This window comes from Anomaloglossus baeobatrachus, chromosome 4, assembly GCF_048569485.1.
Source record: "Anomaloglossus baeobatrachus isolate aAnoBae1 chromosome 4, aAnoBae1.hap1, whole genome shotgun sequence".
NCBI classification, from domain to species: domain Eukaryota; kingdom Metazoa; phylum Chordata; class Amphibia; order Anura; family Aromobatidae; genus Anomaloglossus; species Anomaloglossus baeobatrachus.
The window spans coordinates 46,800,650-46,819,619 of NC_134356.1; the positions used below are offsets into that span (position 1 = coordinate 46,800,650).

Sequence of the window (18,970 nt, forward strand, 5' to 3'; positions counted from 1 at the left end):
CCTACGTCACCGGAAGTGGCGTCTGCAGGAGCGGAAGTGACGCGCAGGTGGGAAGCCCCGTGCTTCCCACCGCTGTTAGTCACCGCGTCAGACTCTGCCCACGACACCGGAAGTGACGTCCGCCCGAGCGGAAGCGACACGCCGGTGGAACGCAGCGTGCGCTCCACCGCGGCCAACCACCGCATCATTAAGGACGTCCCCCAGTGTGACGTGAGCCGATCGTCAGATGACAGTGGAACGCTATATTCGCTCCACTGTTCCACTCCATATTCCATACCCTGGGAATGAACTAGTGTCCAGATGATCCGCCGCAATTCATCCCCATTAGCAGCACAAACGTTCATTGATGTGACGTCAGCTGTGGGTCATATCTTAAAGACTTTAAGCATTCCATAGCACCACTCTGCACCCTTTCTATTAGGTCTGGGTGACCCGGACTACCAATGATAAGCCAGAGGAGCTTCTCATAGAACGCCCTATAAGTACAACCTATACTTACACTTCAATAGGGATATCAAAAATAATACATATATGAATCAATACATCCACATACAAGTATCCTACACATGAAGACCTTCCAATCAAAGATCATAGAAAGCCCCGTAGTCAAACTGACATATACAGGTTGGCTGATTAACGCTGACTCCCATATATCCGGGAGAGAATATATATCCCAATTATACAAAATGCTTTTTTAAGGAATCAGATGAAGCTAGAGAAAGTTAGTTGTTCATTCAGGCCTCCCGGATTGGTGGATTCCAACCAGAAGATCCAGCGTGTCTCCCTCTGGAGCAACTTTTTGTCCCAGTCTCCCAGGCGAATCGATGGAGGAATTACTTCAATGGTCTTAAAAGAGAAAGACCCCAAGTCGCCGTTGTGATAAGCATTCACATGTCGGGCTAAGGGTGTGTCCCGCTTATTTCTCACATCACCCAGATGTTCTCCTATCCGCACTTTCAGTTGTCTTCTGGTCTTTCCTACATAGTCCTTCGGGCATGTACATGTACAGAGGTTTATTAGAGATCTGTTTGAATTCAGGGATAAACAGGCATATGCTTTTTTGACAAAGGAACCACAACCGAGTGAGGTTTCCTCAACTGATCCAGAATCATCTGACACCGAGTCTAGACGGGTTAGAAATAAAGGCTTTTCAAAAAAGAGATGGAGGGGAAATGCAAACAGAGGAGGAAGACACTTTGTACCCAGAGATATTCCCTCTGGACCATCAGCATCTTCCTCACTCTCTGTTTTTCCCTCAACTACGGCACCCTCTTTTTTAGAAATGAGAGACCTGGGGCCATACGACCTCAGACAGAGAGCTCCCCCGCAGAACAGAAAAGTAAACTAGATCCTAAGGACCTAAGGATCATTAATCTTTCAGCATATACACCAACTGATACTGAACTTTCGGTTTTGCATACAGGCTTATCCTTTGTGCCCACAGTTAAATTTGATGCCTTCACGTGGGTGAAGGACATCAATCTATTTATAAGGAAACTCAAGTGGAAGAAGTTTTTCGCCAACCATGATCGAATTAAATGCACACAGCTAGGAATACCCATTGATCTGATGTCTGATTTCAATTTGTTAATGAGTCTGGAGGAGGAGAGTAACAGACCTGAGGGAGAGGGACCATTTTCAGGTTTGAAACTCAAAAGTAAAAGAATGCCTCCTGTGAGTGAGTTTAACAGTACCGACATTTTCTGTAAATTGGTCTGTGATGAGATTAAAAAGATTAATCCGAGGTCGACACCAACTAGACCAAACCTGACGATCGAACAGAGAATGGCCATCCAAAGTTTGGGGAGTAATTCAGATATAGTAATAAAGCCCTCCGATAAGGGGGGCAATGTTGTTATAATGAATCAGAAGGAATATCTAATGATGTGCCAGGTTATCTTATCAGACCGTTCAACATATGAAATTTTGAAGTCAGACCCAACTCCATGCTATCTTAAAGATCTTAAGGGCATGCTGTGTGAGGCGAAAGCAACGAGATTGATATCATCAGAGGAATTTGATTTTCTGCTACCCAAAACACCAATGGTGGCGACCTTTTACGCCCTCCCGAAAATTCATAAGGGAATATCTCCAGTGAAGGGTCGCCCCATTGTGTCTGGGATAGAGGCTCTCTCCCAGAATTGTAGTGTATACGTGGATGAAATCCTTCGGCCATTTGTAACATCCTTGCCATCGTACTTAAGGGACACAATGGATTTGCTTAACAAAATTGAGGGCTTGGTGGTGGATTCAGAAGCCTTACTTATGTCCATTGACGTTGAGTCCTTATATAGCTGCATCCCCCACAATATTGGTCTAGAAGCAGTAAGGCATTTTCTTAACTCCAGAGGGACCTATATGTCCCAACATAATGATTTCATCTTACAGTTGATAAAATTCATCCTGACACACAACTATTTTATTTTTAATGCCAAGTACTACCACCAACTCAGGGGCACTGCAATGGGGAGCCCTTGTGCTCCCACATATGCAAACTTGCTCCTGGGTTGGTGGGAGGATACTGTTGTGTTTCTGGATGATGATATGTGGGGTCCCCAGATTCAGTTCTGGGGACGCTACATAGATGATATTCTGGTTGTGTGGCGAGGATCAGCAGAGTCCTTCATTGACTTCGTGAACCAATTGAATATTAATGATCTAGGCCTGAGGTTCACGTATGAGATAGGGGGGGACAAACTCCCCTTCTTAGACGTCTTAATAACGAAAGAAACAGATGGGACCCTAAGTACCTCTATCTTTAGAAAACCAAACGCCACAAACAGTTTGTTGAACTGGGAAAGCCATCACCCAGTGAGTCTTAAAACTGGGATCCCGAAGGGACAATTTCTGAGATTGAGGAGGAATTGCTCGTCAGTCCCGGAGTATGAAAAGCAGTCTTTCCATCTTAAAAAGAGATTTAGGGAAAGGGGGTACCCTGTGAATATTATAGAGAAAGCGTACAGGAATGCTTTTCATAGTAATCGTAGGGACCTACTGGTCACCACCCCCAGGAAAGATGCTGATCAGGTTACACGGCTGATTGGGATGTATGATGACCAGCATTCGAAGGTAATGGCTATACTGAGGAGACATTGGGGCATTTTAAAAAGTGACCCTGATATTCGTGGGAGCATACCTGCATACCCCTCGGTAACTTTTAAGAGAGGGAAGACAATTAAAGATGAGGTTGTTCACAGCTTTTATGTCCCCCCAAAAAGAAGTGGCACATGGCTAGATAGAAGAGACGTTGGTACCTTCAAATGCGGGTCATGTATGTACTGTAAGCATATCATACCCTCTAAGGAGTTCTGCAGTGCAGTAACTGGACGTATTTACAAAAATCGCAATTTTGCAAATTGCAAAACGGAGGGAGTAATCTACCTCTGTACATGTACATGCCCGAAGGACTATGTAGGAAAGACCAGAAGACAACTGAAAGTGCGGATAGGAGAACATCTGGGTGATGTGAGAAATAAGCGGGACACACCCTTAGCCCGACATGTGAATGCTTATCACAACGGCGACTTGGGGTCTTTCTCTTTTAAGACCATTGAAGTAATTCCTCCATCGATTCGCCTGGGAGACTGGGACAAAAAGTTGCTCCAGAGGGAGACACGCTGGATCTTCTGGTTGGAATCCACCAATCCGGGAGGCCTGAATGAACAACTAACTTTCTCTAGCTTCATCTGATTCCTTAAAAAAGCATTTTGTATAATTGGGATATATATTCTCTCCCGGATATATGGGAGTCAGCGTTAATCAGCCAACCTGTATATGTCAGTTTGACTACGGGGCTTTCTATGATCTTTGATTGGAAGGTCTTCATGTGTAGGATACTTGTATGTGGATGTATTGATTCATATATGTATTATTTTTGATATCCCTATTGAAGTGTAAGTATAGGTTGTACTTATAGGGCGTTCTATGAGAAGCTCCTCTGGCTTATCATTGGTAGTCCGGGTCACCCAGACCTAATAGAAAGGGTGCAGAGTGGTGCTATGGAATGCTTAAAGTCTTTAAGATATGACCCACAGCTGACGTCACATCAATGAACGTTTGTGCTGCTAATGGGGATGAATTGCGGCGGATCATCTGGACACTAGTTCATTCCCAGGGTATGGAATATGGAGTGGAACAGTGGAGCGAATATAGCGTTCCACTGTCATCTGACGATCGGCTCACGTCACACTGGGGGACGTCCTTAATGATGCGGTGGTTGGCCGCGGTGGAGCGCACGCTGCGTTCCACCGGCGTGTCGCTTCCGCTCGGGCGGACGTCACTTCCGGTGTCGTGGGCAGAGTCTGACGCGGTGACTAACAGCGGTGGGAAGCACGGGGCTTCCCACCTGCGCGTCACTTCCGCTCCTGCAGACGCCACTTCCGGTGACGTAGGTAAAGCGCCATTTTTAAAGAACGCTTCTTGTCCCCACGTGCAGAGGCGGGGATTAGGACCGAGGCAGTACGGCAGACTGTGGCCAGCTGCACATACCCCATTGTGGGAGCTCCTGAGGAACCCTGGTGGGACTAGATACCAGGGGGAAACGCGTCGAGCAGAGCTGGAAAAGCGGTTCCTGTATCAGCCTGTACATATTTAGGCGTCCAGTGATTTCACTCAAGTATATGGCTATCTGACGATTGGTCCAAGTTTGCATAACAAGCTAAGTACTTGACTATACTATTTGTCACTTCTTCCTACAGTGATTGGGTGTTATTGGAATATTTGATCCATGTGGAATTTACTATTTATGCTGTTATCACTACGGGGTTGTCTCTGAGGACTATTGTACATGTTCTGGTTGGGGAGTCATTGAAGGTTACCAGTGTGTTGTAACCTTACACTGGTGGAAGCAGAGTGTTATTGGGCCTGAGGGTACCCCCCTCCTATTTTCAGGCTGATATATGCATAGCACTTTAAGTATATGTTCACCTTTATGCTGCTATTGAGTATACATTTTAGAGCTAACATATATGCATAAAACCCCTCTGAATTATGTTTGAAACCATGACATGTTGTCCTCATTTTTGACAGAGCCCGCTGTATGTGTCTACACCCCTTCCCTGTAGAGGCATACTCACAAATGTGTCAACTGAGAACAGGTCTTATCCCTGACATCTAAATTGTTGCATTTTTGTATTATCATTTTGAGACAGTGCAGAAAAATTCCTTTTTGAGCACTCCTACACTCCCAGACTAGCTGCACTTATAATCTAGTGGAGGGAGAGGAGGGTGAGCCGACGTCCGAGCGGGGGCGCCATTACGTGATCTAGGGTGCCGACCTCCGCAGGCTAGGTAGGGAGAAGTGGTAGGGTGTTGACCACTCCCATTCTGCACTGTGGCACTTGTTCCATGTGTTCGTATTTATATGTGTGTATGTCCTTCAATTTGGGATATCTATTTTAATTCAAATTAAATAAAAATGATGTTTTAGTATTTGCGGGCCCTCGCCACATGAAAATTATTACATAGCTTGATTCCCTGTGAGCCTGAGGAGTGTAGCAGGGGGATAATTTAAAGTGGTCCTGTCATTTGCCATAAATACGCAGGTGAAATAAGTATTGAACACATCACCTTTTTTCTAAATAAATATATTTCTAAAAGGTGGTATTGACATTAACTTCTCACCAAATGTCAGTAACAACGCATACAGGCAAAGAAATCGTAGAATCAAAGAAACATCTCATGATGGGTAAAACCAGTGAGCTGTCTCAAATCAAACCATAGATGTCCACAAATTAAGTTATGTGTAATAATGAGAAATGACACAGGGAAAAATTATTGAACACATGAAGAAAGAGATGGAAAGTCATGTCACCAGCTGAAATCTATCAGCAATTAGAGAGCAATCCTGCCACTTAGTGAAAAATAATATCAGCTGGTTCAACTGATGGCCTATAAAAAGGTGTCTCATTACGAAGGTGTCACACAAGAAACATCTCATGATGGGCAAAACCAGTGAACTGTCTCAAGATTTTCGTATGTTTTATTGTTGCAAAACATACTGATGGCATTGGTTACAGAAGAATTTCTAAACTACTGAAGTTCCCAATGAGCACTGTTGGGTCCATAATCTGGAAGCGGAAAGAACATCATTTCACTATAAACCGGTCATGACCAAATGCTCCACACAAGAATCAGCTGGATCCATTGATGGCCTATAAAAAGGTGTGTTATTACCAAGGTGCCACAAAAGAAACATCTCATGATGGGTAAAACCAGTGAGCTGTCTCAAGGCTTTCACAATCTTATTGTTGCCAAATCTACAGATGGCATTGGTTACAGAAGAATTTCTAAACTACTGAAGTTCCCAATGAGCACTGTTGGGGCCATAATCTAAAAGTGGAAAGAACATCATTTCACTATAAACCGGTCATGACCAAATGCTCCACGCAAGAATCAGCTGGTTCAATTCATGGCCTATAAAAAAGGTGTGTCATTACCACGGTGCCACGCAAGAAACATCTCATGATGGGTAAAACCAGTGAGCTCTCTCAAGACTTATTGGTTCAAAACATACTGATGGCACTGGTTACAGAAGAATTTCTAAACTACCGAAGTTCCCAATGAGCACTGTTGGGGCCATAATCTGCAAGTGGAAAGAACATAATTTCACTATAAACCGGTCATGACCAATTGCTCCACGCAAGAATCAGCTGGATCCTGTAATGCCTGTCTGGATCAACAGACTCAGATGGGATGTAATGGACAGACTAGAGAGAAGCCACTCACCAAGCAAGACCCCCAGAACCCTGAAACCCTTTAACCCCTATACAGGGATTTGGAATTACACAGGGCCCTGGAGATCACTACCTGTGGAAGGCTGCAGTCCGATGAGAGTAGTCGTCAGGCAGGGTCAAACCCGGAATAGCAGAACAGGGACAGAATGGGCAGGCAAGGACGTAATCAGAAATCGTAGCAGAGGTCAGCACACGGGCAGCGAGGTACAAAAACAGCAGGCAGAAGAGTAGTCATAAAACACGCAGAAGTCAGCACACAGGAATCACAAAACAGAATAGGGCGGATCAGGAGCCAGGAAATCAGAACTATCTCTGGCAGAGGTCAGCAGACAGGAGAGGAACTAAGAAGGGTGTGGTGTCTTCCCATTGGCTGTAGCTGAACGCTGGCAACTTCAGCTGGAAGACACACGCCACCCACAGTCAGCCAGTGGTACTGCAGATCCCAATATAACCCAGCCCAGTGGATGATTGGAGCCTGCGCCCACCAGTGCCGCTGGCATCGACTCCTCTCCCATCACCAGCACCATCCACGGTAGGAACACGGCATCGCCTGGTGATCGGAGCAGAAGTCGCTGGAGCGGACTCCGGTGGTGATGTAACAGATCCATTGATGGCTTATAAAAAGGTGTGTTATTACCAAGGTGCCACACAAGAAACATCTCATGATGGGTAAAACCAGTGAGCTGTCTCAAGGCTTTCACAACCTTACTGTTGCAAAATCTACTGATGGCATTGGTTACAGAAGAATTTCTAAACTACCGAAGATCCCAATGAGCACTGTTGGGGCCATAATCTGCAAGTGGAAAGAACATCATTTCACTATAAACCAGTCATGACCAGATGTTCCACGCAAGATATCTGACAAAGGAGTGAAAATAATTATCAGAAGAGTTGTTCAAGTGTGTTTAAAGTTTGCTCAACAACATTTAGACAAGCCTGTGAAATACTGGGGGAATGTAGTCTGGTCAGAGGAGACCAAAACTGAACTCTTTGGATGGCATAATAAACACCCTGTTTGGAGGCCAAAAGGCAAATCACCCTCAAAATAACATAACAGTGAAGTTTTGAGGTGGGAACATCTTGGTGTGGGGCTGTTAGTCAGCATACGGCACTGGCAAATGTCTTATAATTGAAGGAAGCATTCTTGAGACATTCTTGATAAAAATGTGCTGCCATCTACGAGGATGATGAGATGAAATGAGGGAGGACATTTCTGCAAGACAATGATCCCAAACGCACAGCCAAGGAAACTCTCAATTGGTTTCAGAGAAAGAGAATAAAAGCTACTAAAAATGGTCCAGCAAATCACATGACTTCATCTTGAGGACCACACCTAGTTAGATAAAAGACCAGATTTATATACAGGGAAGAGGGAGCAATATCTCAGGAAAGGAGACCCGCAGGAACAAAAGAAAAACAACACCGGATCAGAAGAATGGTGGCATTTACACAAAAAGAAAAAAAAAAATCATATTTATGGCAAGTGATAGGTCTTCTCGAAGAAGACCCACTAATTCCAATTCATCCTTAAAGGTGGCTCTGTGAAAGAGACATCTATAAAGATTCACAGCATGAACACTTCAACTCCATAGAGTCACCTGTTATATCATGTGTTAAGACAACAAATAGAGGTCTCCCCTTTTTCCCCTATAACCCCCAAAAATATGTCCTACCTCTCCGTCTGTAGAATCTAGCCGCAAGTCTGTTCTACAAGAGGCTTCCAACCCGCCAGCTTCTGCATTTATCTCAATTCCTTTTGGCGCCTCCATGGTCAAGGTCCGTGTCGGTGATTCCAGCCTGTGAAAACCAGATTACAAATTCATTAGTATCTAATTGTGCTTTTCATTTAATCTAATATATAAAGCTGAGTGTATGTTTGTATGTGTGTGTGTGTGTGTGTGTATATATATATATATATATATGTGTGTGTGTGTATACAGTGCCTACAAGTAGTATTCAACCCCCTGCAGATTTGGCAGGTTTGATAAGATGCAAATAAGTTAGAGCCTGCAAACTTCAAACAAGAGCAGGATTTATTAACAGATGCATAAATCTTACAAACCAACAAGTTATGTTGCTCAGTTAAATTTTAATAAATTGTCAACATAAAAGTGTGGGTAAATTAATATTCAACCCCTAGGTTTAATATTTTGTGGAATAACCCTTGTTTGCAATTACAGCTAATAATCGTCTTTTATAAGACCTGATCAGGCCGGCACAGGTCTCTGGAGTTATCTTGGCCCACTCCTCCATGCAGATCTTCTCCAAGTTATCTAGGTTCTTTGGGTGTCTTATGTGGACTTTAGTCTTGAGCTCCTTCCACAAGTTTTCAATTGGGTTAAGGTCAGGAGACTGACTAGGCCACTGCAACACCTTGATTTTTCCCTCTTGAACCAGGCCTTGGTTTTCTTGGCTGTGTGCTTTGGGTCGTTGTCTTGTTGGAAGATGAAATGTCGACCCATCTTAAGATCCTTGATGGAGGAGCGGAGGTTCTTGGCCAAAATCTCCAGGTAGGCCGTGCTATCCATCTTCCCATGGATGGGGACCAGATGGCCAGGCCCCTTGGCTGAGAAACAGCCCCACAGCATGATGCTGCCACCACCATGCTTGACTATAGGGATGGTATTCTTGGGGTCGTATGCAGTGCCATCCAGTCTCCAAACGTCACGTGTGTGGTTGGCACCAAAGATCTCGATCTTGGTCTCATCAGACCAGAGAACGTTGAACCAGTCTGTCTCAGAGTCCTCCAAGTGATCATGAGCAAACTGTAGACGAGCCTTGACATGACGCTTTGAAAGTAAAGGTACCTTACGGGCTCGTCTGGAACGGAGACCATTGCGGTGGAGTACGTTACTTATGGTATTGACTGAAACCAATGTCCCCACTGCCATGAGATCTTCCCGGAGCTCCTTCCTTGTTGTCCTTGGGTTAGCCTTGACTCTTCAGACAAGCCTGGCCTCGGCACGGGAGGAAACTTTCAAAGGCTGTCCAGGCCGTGGAAGGCTAACAGTAGTTCCATAAGCCTTCCACTTCCGGATGATGCTCCCAACAGTGGAGACAGGTAGGCCCAACTCCTTGGAAAGGGTTTTGTACCCCTTGCCAGCCTTGTGACCCTCCACGATCTTGTCTCTGATGGCCTTGGAATGCTCCTTTATCTTTCCCATGTTGACCATGTATGAGTGCTGTTCACAAGTTTGGGGAGGGTCTTAATTAGTCAGAAAAGGCTGGAAAAAGAGATAATTAATCCAAACATGTGAAGCTCATTGTTCTTTGTGCCTGAAATACTTCTTAATACTTTAGGGGAACCAAACAGAATTCTGGTGGATTGAGGGGTTGAATAATAAATGACCCTCTGAATAAACTTTTCACAATTTTAAAAAAAAAAAAAAAAGAAATAACATTCTTTTTTGCTGCAGTGCATTTCACACTTCCAGGCTGATCTACAGTCCAAATGTCACAATGCCAAGTTATTCCGAATGTGTAAACCTGCTAAATCTGCAGGGGGTTGAATACTACTTGTAGGCACTGTATATATATATATATATATATATATATATATATGTGTGTATGTGTGTGTGTGTATATATACGTATGTATGTGTGTATGTATGTATGAATGTGTGTATGTATATATATATATATATATATATATGTATGTATGTATGTATGAATGTGTGTATGTATGAGTGTGTGTGTATATATGTGTATGTATGTGTGTGTGTATGTATGTGTGTGTGTCTGCCCGCTAAAGGAATCCACACCGTCGCATTTACAATCACAAAATTTCACACAGCCACCTCACTCAGGGAACATCATACACTATGTTTTGAGGGGAAAATTTAACCCCGCGCTTTACAGTTATTGGCCAAAAAACCTTCTTACATTAAAGTCAATGGAGCTGGGAGCTACAGGTCATTAATAGCAGCTGTGATTGGCTGCTATAGGGAATGAAGGACATTCTTAGTATAAGAAGCTTATATGTGAGGTAATATGATTTTGGTTAAGACAGACCCAGACAGACACAGACACACACAGAGACAGAGGCACACACAGAGACATAGAGACAGATACACACAGATATACACACACTCAGACAGACACACACAGAGACAGGCACACAGACAGACACACAGACACACAGAGACAGACAGAGACACACAGAGAGAGACACAGAGACACACAGAGATAGGCACACAGACACAGACACATATTGACAGACACACAGAGACACACACAGAGACAGACACACACAGACAGACACACGCAGAGACAGAAACACAGAGACACACAGAGACAGACACACAGAAACACACAGAGACCGAGGGTGACACAGAGAGACAGAGGGAGAAAGACAGAGAGAGAGGGAGACAGACAGAGAGAGAGGGAGAGTGAGCTTAGGTACTATCCCGGGCAACGCCAAGTACTACAGCTAGTATATATATAAATATCCTTAACATCCAGCTGCTATTTCTTCTAAGTGGGTGTCACCGAGCTGTAAGGAAAGATGCTTTATAATTCTTATATTGCGGAAGATATAACACTGGTCCTCATTAAAGACTACACATAAACCCTTTAAGTCTTTCTGTACTGTTATGCCTCCTAAAAATGTAAGAATAAACTAACAATGGGTGTCACCATTCCTTTTGTCAACCAGATAGATCTGTAATTGGGGCAGTGATGCCAAGTTATTAATTTATGTTTACATTTACGGTAGGAGTAACATAGAGACGTCCCAACACACCGTTCTAAAAACAGATGTTCCTGACTTGTAGCTTTATGGAGAATACAAGTCGAGAGATGACAGGTCTTCTTTAATCCAAATTCTCCAAATATTTGTCACCCGGCTTCAGTGAGAAACCTCCGTGTACTGTAGATGTAAGAACGAGAAATTGCCATGTAATTATTATGTACATCATGTACAAACTCCGAAGTCCTCGCTACAGAGACACAAGTTCAAAGCCCGTGTTCTCATCTTCTGCTCTGATGTTCAAAGGACAAGACCATTTGTATCTCGGTTACGTTTCCGGGATCAGTGCAGATACTCGCAGTGTAATCTCCACTTTATTTATCAGCTTGTGAGCGACTTTCCCTTGTGTGAGAAAAACACAACATTTAACATGATCTTTTATCGAGTCAAAATAATGAGGCTCTCGTCTGTACTCCGCTATCTCCTCCACTGGAGGCCGCGCGCTAATTTACATCAGGGACACAAAGGCTCGACGTGCGTAAACAGTAAGGACGGACCGAGAATGAGATGGGACGCAGCCGCTCCGGATAAATAAGGGGTACAGGAAGATGGCAGTATTGTGTATTGGAGCATTCTGCTGGCAGTATTGTATATTGGAGCATTAAGGAATAACGTTTGGAACTCCATTCTATGTCTGAACTGGGTGCAAAAAACCTAAAAAACATCACTATGGGGAGATAAGGTATGCACACCAGTGACTATGGAAGGGGAATACATGGAATAGCAGAAACTGCTGTGTGAATACTGACATGAAAAATTCAATAGCTATTTGTAAGAATGAAATGTGAAAAATGGAACCTGCATTACTGCCATGAACATATGAATAAAGAGAAATTTAGCTACTGAATTGATCAATGCAGAAGAGCCCCAACACTACGCCAAAGTATTTCTCTATGTTGGGGTCCCTAGCTTGTGTGTGTCCTCTCATGCAGTTAAAAAACTTACCGTGTATGGGAGGCTGAGACCCAGGCTATATATACGATATTCATATATTCATGGCAGTAATGCAGGTTCCATTTTTCACATTTCATTCTTACAAATAGCTATTGAATTTTTCATGTCAGTATTCACACAGCAGTTTCTGCTATTCCATGTATTCCCCTTCCATAGTCACTGGTGTGCATACCTTATCTCCCCATAGTGATGTTTTTTAGGTTTTTTGCACCCAGTTCAGACATAGAATGGAGTTCCAAACGTTATTCCTTAATGTTAGTAGTTTTTCGTTTGTGAACCCTCCCCATACACACCTATTGCCAATCCACATCGTATATATAGCCTGGGTCTCAGCGTCCCATACACGGTAAGTTTTTTAACTGCATGAGAGGACACACACAAGCTAGGGACCCCAACGTAGAGAAATACTTTGGCGTAGTGTTGGGGCTCTTCTGCATTGATCAATTCAGTAGCTAAATTTCTCTTTATTCATATATTCATGGCAGTAATGCAGGTTCCATTTTTCACATTTCATTCTTACAAATAGCTATTGAATTTTTCATGTCAGTATTCACACAGCAGTTTCTGCTATTCCATGTATTCCCCTTCCATAGTCACTGGTGTGCATACCTTATCTCCCCATTGTATATTGGAGCATTCTGCTGGCAGTATTGTATATTGGAGCATTCTGCTGGCAGTATTGTATATTGGGGCATTCTGCTGGCAGTATTGTATATTGGGGCACTCTGCTGGCAGTATTGTATATTGGGGCATTCTGCTGGCAGTATTGTATATTGGAGCATTCTGCTGGCAGTATTGTATATTGGAGCATTCTGCTGGCAGCATTGTATATTGGAGCATTCTGCTGGCAGTATTGTATATTGGGGCACTCTGCTGGCAGTATTGTATATTGGAGCACTCTGCTGGCAGTATTGTATATTGGAGCATTCTGCTGGCAGTATTGTATATTGGGGCATTCTGCTGGCAGTATTGGTTATTGGAGCATTCTGCTGGCAGTATTGGTTATTGGGGCATTCTGCTGGCAGTATTGTATATTGGAGCATTCTGCTGGCAGTATTGTGTATTGGAGCATTCTGCTGGCAGTATTGTATATTGGCGCATTCTGCTGGCAGTATTGTATATTGGAGCATTCTGCTGGCAGTATTGGTTATTGGAGCATTCTGCTGGCAGTATTGTATATTGGAGCATTCTGCTGGCAGTATTGTATATTGGGGCACTCTGCTGGCAGTATTGTATATTGGAGCATTCTGCTGGCAGTATTGTATATTGGAGCACTCTGCTGGCAGTATTGTATATTGGAGCATTCTGCTGGCAGTATTGGTTATTGGGGCATTCTGCTGGCAGTATTGTATATTGGGGCATTCTGCTGGCAGTATTGTATATTGGGGCATTCTGCTGGCAGTATTGTATATTGGAGCATTCTGCTGGCAGTATTGTATATTGGAGCATTCTGCTGGCAGTATTGTATATTGGGGCATTCTGCTGGCAGTATTGTATATTGGGGCATTCTGCTGGCAGTATTGTATATTGGGGCATTCTGCTGGCAGTATTGTATATTGGAGCATTCTGCTGGCAGTATTGTATATTGGGGCATTCTGCTGGCAGTATTGTATATTGGAGCATTCTGCTGGCAGTATTGTATATTGGGGCATTCTGCTGGCAGTATTGTATATTGGAGCATTCTGCTGGCAGTATTGTATATTGGAGCATTCTGCTGGCAGTATTGTATATTGGGGCATTCTGCTGGCAGTATTGTATATTGGGGCATTCTGCTGGCAGTATTGTATATTGGGGCACTCTGCTGGCAGTATTGTATATTGGAGCATTCTGCTGGCAGTATTGTATATTGGAGCATTCTGCTGGCAGTATTGTATATTGGGGCATTCTGCTGGCAGTATTGTATATTGGAGCATTCTGCTGGCAGTATTGTATATTGGAGCATTCTGCTGGCAGTATTGTATATTGGAGCATTCTGCTGTCAGTACTGTATATTGGAGCATTCTGCTGGCAGTATTGTATATTGGGGCATTCTGCTGGCAGTATTGTATATTGGGGCATTCTGCTGGCAGTATTGTATATTGGGGCATTCTGCTGGCAGTATTGGTTATTGGAGCATTCTGCTGGCAGTATTGTATATTGGGGCATTCTGCTGGCAGTATTGTATATTGGAGCATTCTGCTGGCAGTATTGTATATTGGAGCATTCTGCTGGCAGTATTGTATATTGGAGCATTCTGCTGGCAGTATTGTATATTGGGGCATTCTGCTGGCAGTATTGTATATTGGAGCATTCTGCTGGCAGTATTGTATATTGGAGCATTCTGCTGGCAGTATTGTATATTGGAGCATTCTGCTGGCAGTATTGTATATTGGAGCATTCTGCTGGCAGTATTGTATATTGGGGCATTCTGCTGGCAGTATTGTATATTGGAGCATTCTGCTGGCAGTATTGTATATTGGGGCATTCTGCTGGCAGTATTGTGTATTGGAGCATTCTGCTGGCAGTATTGTATATTGGGGCACTCTGCTGGCAGTATTGTATATTGGGGCACTCTGCTGGCAGTATTGTATATTGGAGCATTCTGCTGGCAGTATTGTATATTGGGGCACTCTGCTGGCAGTATTGTATATTGGAGCATTCTGCTGGCAGTATTGTATATTGGGGCATTCTGCTGGCAGTATTGTATATTGGAGCATTCTGCTGGCAGTATTGTATATTGGAGCATTCTGCTGGCAGTATTGTATATTGGAGCATTCTGCTGGCAGTATTGTATATTGGAGCATTCTGCTGGCAGTATTGTATATTGGAGCATTCTGCTGGCAGTATTGTATATTGGGGCATTCTGCTGGCAGTATTGTATATTGGGGCATTCTGCTGGCAGTATTGTATATTGGGGCATTCTGCTGGCAGTATTGTATATTGGAGCATTCTGCTGGCAGTATTGTATATTGGGGCATTCTGCTGGCAGTATTGTATATTGGAGCATTCTGCTGGCAGTATTGTATATTGGGGCATTCTGCTGGCAGTATTGTATATTGGAGCATTCTGCTGGCAGTATTGGTTATTGGAGCATTCTGCTGGCAGTATTGTATATTGGGGCACTCTGCTGGCAGTATTGTATATTGGGGCACTCTGCTGGCAGTATTGTATATTGGGGCATTCTGCTGGCAGTATTGTATATTGGGGCACTCTGCTGGCAGTATTGTATAATGGAGCATTCTGCTGGCAGTATTGTATATTGGGGCATTCTGCTGGCAGTATTGTATATTGGGGCATTCTGCTGGCAGTATTGTGTATTGGGGCATTCTGCTGGCAGTATTGTATATTGGAGCATTCTGCTGGCAGTATTGTATATTGGAGCATTCTGCTGGCAGTATTGTATATTGGGGCATTCTGCTGGCAGTATTGTATATTGGGGCATTCTGCTGGCAGTATTGTATATTGGAGCATTCTGCTGGCAGTATTGTATATTGGGGCATTCTGCTGGCAGTATTGTATATTGGAGCATTCTGCTGCAGTATTGTATATTGGAGCATTCTGCTGGCAGTATTGTATATTGGAGCATTCTGCTGGCAGTATTGTATAATGGGCATTCTGCTGGCAGTATTGTATATTGGAGCATTCTGCTGGCAGTATTGTATATTGGGGCATTCTGCTGGCAGTATTGTATATTGGAGCATTCTGCTGGCAGTATTGTATATTGGGGCATTCTGCTGGCAGTATTGTATATTGGAGCATTCTGCTGGCAGTATTGTATATTGGGGCACTCTGCTGGCAGTATTGTATATTGGAGCATTCTGCTGGCAGTATTGTATATTGGGGCATTCTGCTGGCAGTATTGTATATAGGGAGCATTCTGCTGGCAATATTGCATATTGGAGCATTCTGCTGGCAGTATTGTATATTGGGGCATTCTGCTGGCAGTATTGTATATTGGGGCATTCTGCTGGCAGTATTGTATATTGGAGCATTCTGCTGGCAGTATTGTATATTGGAGCATTCTGCTGGCAGTATTGTATATTGGGGCATTCTGCTGGCAGTATTGTATATTGGGGCATTCTGCTGGCAGTATTGTATATTGGGGCATTCTGCTGGCAGTATTGTATATTGGAGCATTCTGCTGGCAGTATTGTATATTGGGGCATTCTGCTGGCAGTATTGTATATTGGAGCATTCTGCTGGCAGTATTGTATATTGGGGCATTCTGCTGGCAGTATTGTATATTGGAGCATTCTGCTGGCAGTATTGTATATTGGAGCATTCTGCTGGCAGTATTGTATATTGGGGCATTCTGCTGGCAGTATTGTATATTGGGGCATTCTGCTGGCAGTATTGTATATTGGGGCACTCTGCTGGCAGTATTGTATATTGGAGCATTCTGCTGGCAGTATTGTATATTGGAGCATTCTGCTGGCAGTATTGTATATTGGGGCATTCTGCTGGCAGTATTGTATATTGGAGCATTCTGCTGGCAGTATTGTATATTGGAGCATTCTGCTGGCAGTATTGTATATTGGGGCATTCTGCTGGCAGTATTGTATATTGGGGCATTCTGCTGGCAGTATTGTATATTGGGGCATTCTGCTGGCAGTATTGGTTATTGGAGCATTCTGCTGGCAGTATTGTATATTGGGGCATTCTGCTGGCAGTATTGTATATTGGAGCATTCTGCTGGCAGTATTGTATATTGGAGCATTCTGCTGGCAGTATTGTATATTGGGGCATTCTGCTGGCAGTATTGTATATTGGAGCATTCTGCTGGCAGTATTGTATATTGGGGCATTCTGCTGGCAGTATTGTGTATTGGAGCATTCTGCTGGCAGTATTGTATATTGGGGCACTCTGCTGGCAGTATTGTATATTGGGCACTCTGCTGGCAGTATTGTATATTGGAGCATTCTGCTGGCAGTATTGTATATTGGGGCACTCTGCTGGCAGTATTGTATATTGGAGCATTCTGCTGGCAGTATTGTATATTGGAGCATTCTGCTGGCAGTATTGTATATTGGAGCATTCTGCTGGCAGTATTGTATATTGGAGCATTCTGCTGGCAGTATTGTATATTGGAGCATTCTGCTGGGCAGTATTGTATATTGGAGCATTCTGCTGGCAGTATTGTATATTGGGGCATTCTGCTGGCAGTATTGTATATTGGGGCATTCTGCTGGCAGTATTGTATATTGGGGCATTCTGCTGGCAGTATTGTATATTGGAGCATTCTGCTGGCAGTATTGTATATTGGGGCATTCTGCTGGCAGTATTGTATATTGGAGCATTCTGCTGGCAGTATTGTATATTGGGGCATTCTGCTGGCAGTATTGTATATTGGAGCATTCTGCTGGCAGTATTGGTTATTGGAGCATTCTGCTGGCAGTATTGTATATTGGGGCATTCTGCTGGCAGTATTGGTTATTGGAGCATTCTGCTGGCAGTATTGTATATTGGAGCATTCTGCTGGCAGTATTGTATATTGGAGCATTCTGCTGGCAGTATTGTATATTGGGGCATTCTGCTGGCAGTATTGTATATTGGGGCAATCTGCTGGCAGTATTGTATATTGGAGCATTCTGCTGGCAGTATTGTATATTGGGGCACTCTGCTGGCAGTATTGTATATTGGAGCATTCTGCTGGCAGTATTGTATATTGGGGCATTCTGCTGGCAGTATTGTATATTGGGGCATTCTGCTGGCAGTATTGTATATTGGAGGCATTCTGCTGGCAGTATTGTATATTGGAGCATTCTGCTGGCAGTATTGTATATTGGAGCATTCTGCTGGCAGTATTGTATATTGGAGCATTCTGCTGGCAGTATTGTATATTGGAGCATTCTGCTGGCAGTATTGTATATTGGGGCATTCTGCTGGCAGTATTGTATATTGGAGCATTCTGCTGGCAGTATTGTATATTGGGGCATTCTGCTGGCAGTATTGTATATTGGAGCATTCTGCTGGCAGTATTGTATATTGGGGCACTCTGCTGGCAGTATTGTATATTGGAGCATTCTGCTGGCAGTATTGTATATTGGGGCATTCTGCTGGCAGTATTGTATATTGGAGCATTCTGCTGGCAGTATTGTATATTGGAGCATTCTGCTGGCAGTATTGTATATTGGAGCATTCTGCTGGCAGTATTGTATATTGGGGCATTCTGCTGGCAGTATTGTATATTGGAGCATTCTGCTGGCAGTATTGTATATTGGGGCATTCTGCTGGCAGTATTGTATATTGGGGCATTCTGCTGGCAGTATTGTATATTGGAGCATTCTGCTGGCAGTATTGGTATATTGGAGCATTCTGCTGGCAGTATTGTATATTGGGGCATTCTGCTGCAGTATTGGTTATTGGAGCATTCTGCTGGCAGTATTGTATATTGGAGCATTCTGCTGGCAGTATTGTATATTGGAGCATTCTGCTGGCAGTATTGTATATTGGGGCACTCTGCTGGCAGTATTGTATATTGGGGCACTCTGCTGGCAGTATTGTATATTGGGGCATTCTGCTGGCAGTATTGTATATTGGGGCACTCTGCTGGCAGT

General features: G+C 43.6%; 1 protein-coding gene across 3 annotated transcripts in view; it reads right to left on the reverse strand.

The window, feature by feature from the left end:
* Positions 1 to 18,970, reverse strand: part of SGCD (sarcoglycan delta) — a 1,008,723-nt gene that overhangs the window by 4,453 nt on the left and 985,300 nt on the right. For all 3 annotated transcript variants that reach the window (XM_075344301.1, XM_075344302.1, XM_075344303.1), the window contains one exon: positions 8,408 to 8,531. In XM_075344301.1, coding sequence (XP_075200416.1) covers positions 8,408 to 8,531 — 124 coding nt within the window. The remainder of the gene's footprint in view (positions 1 to 8,407; positions 8,532 to 18,970) is intronic.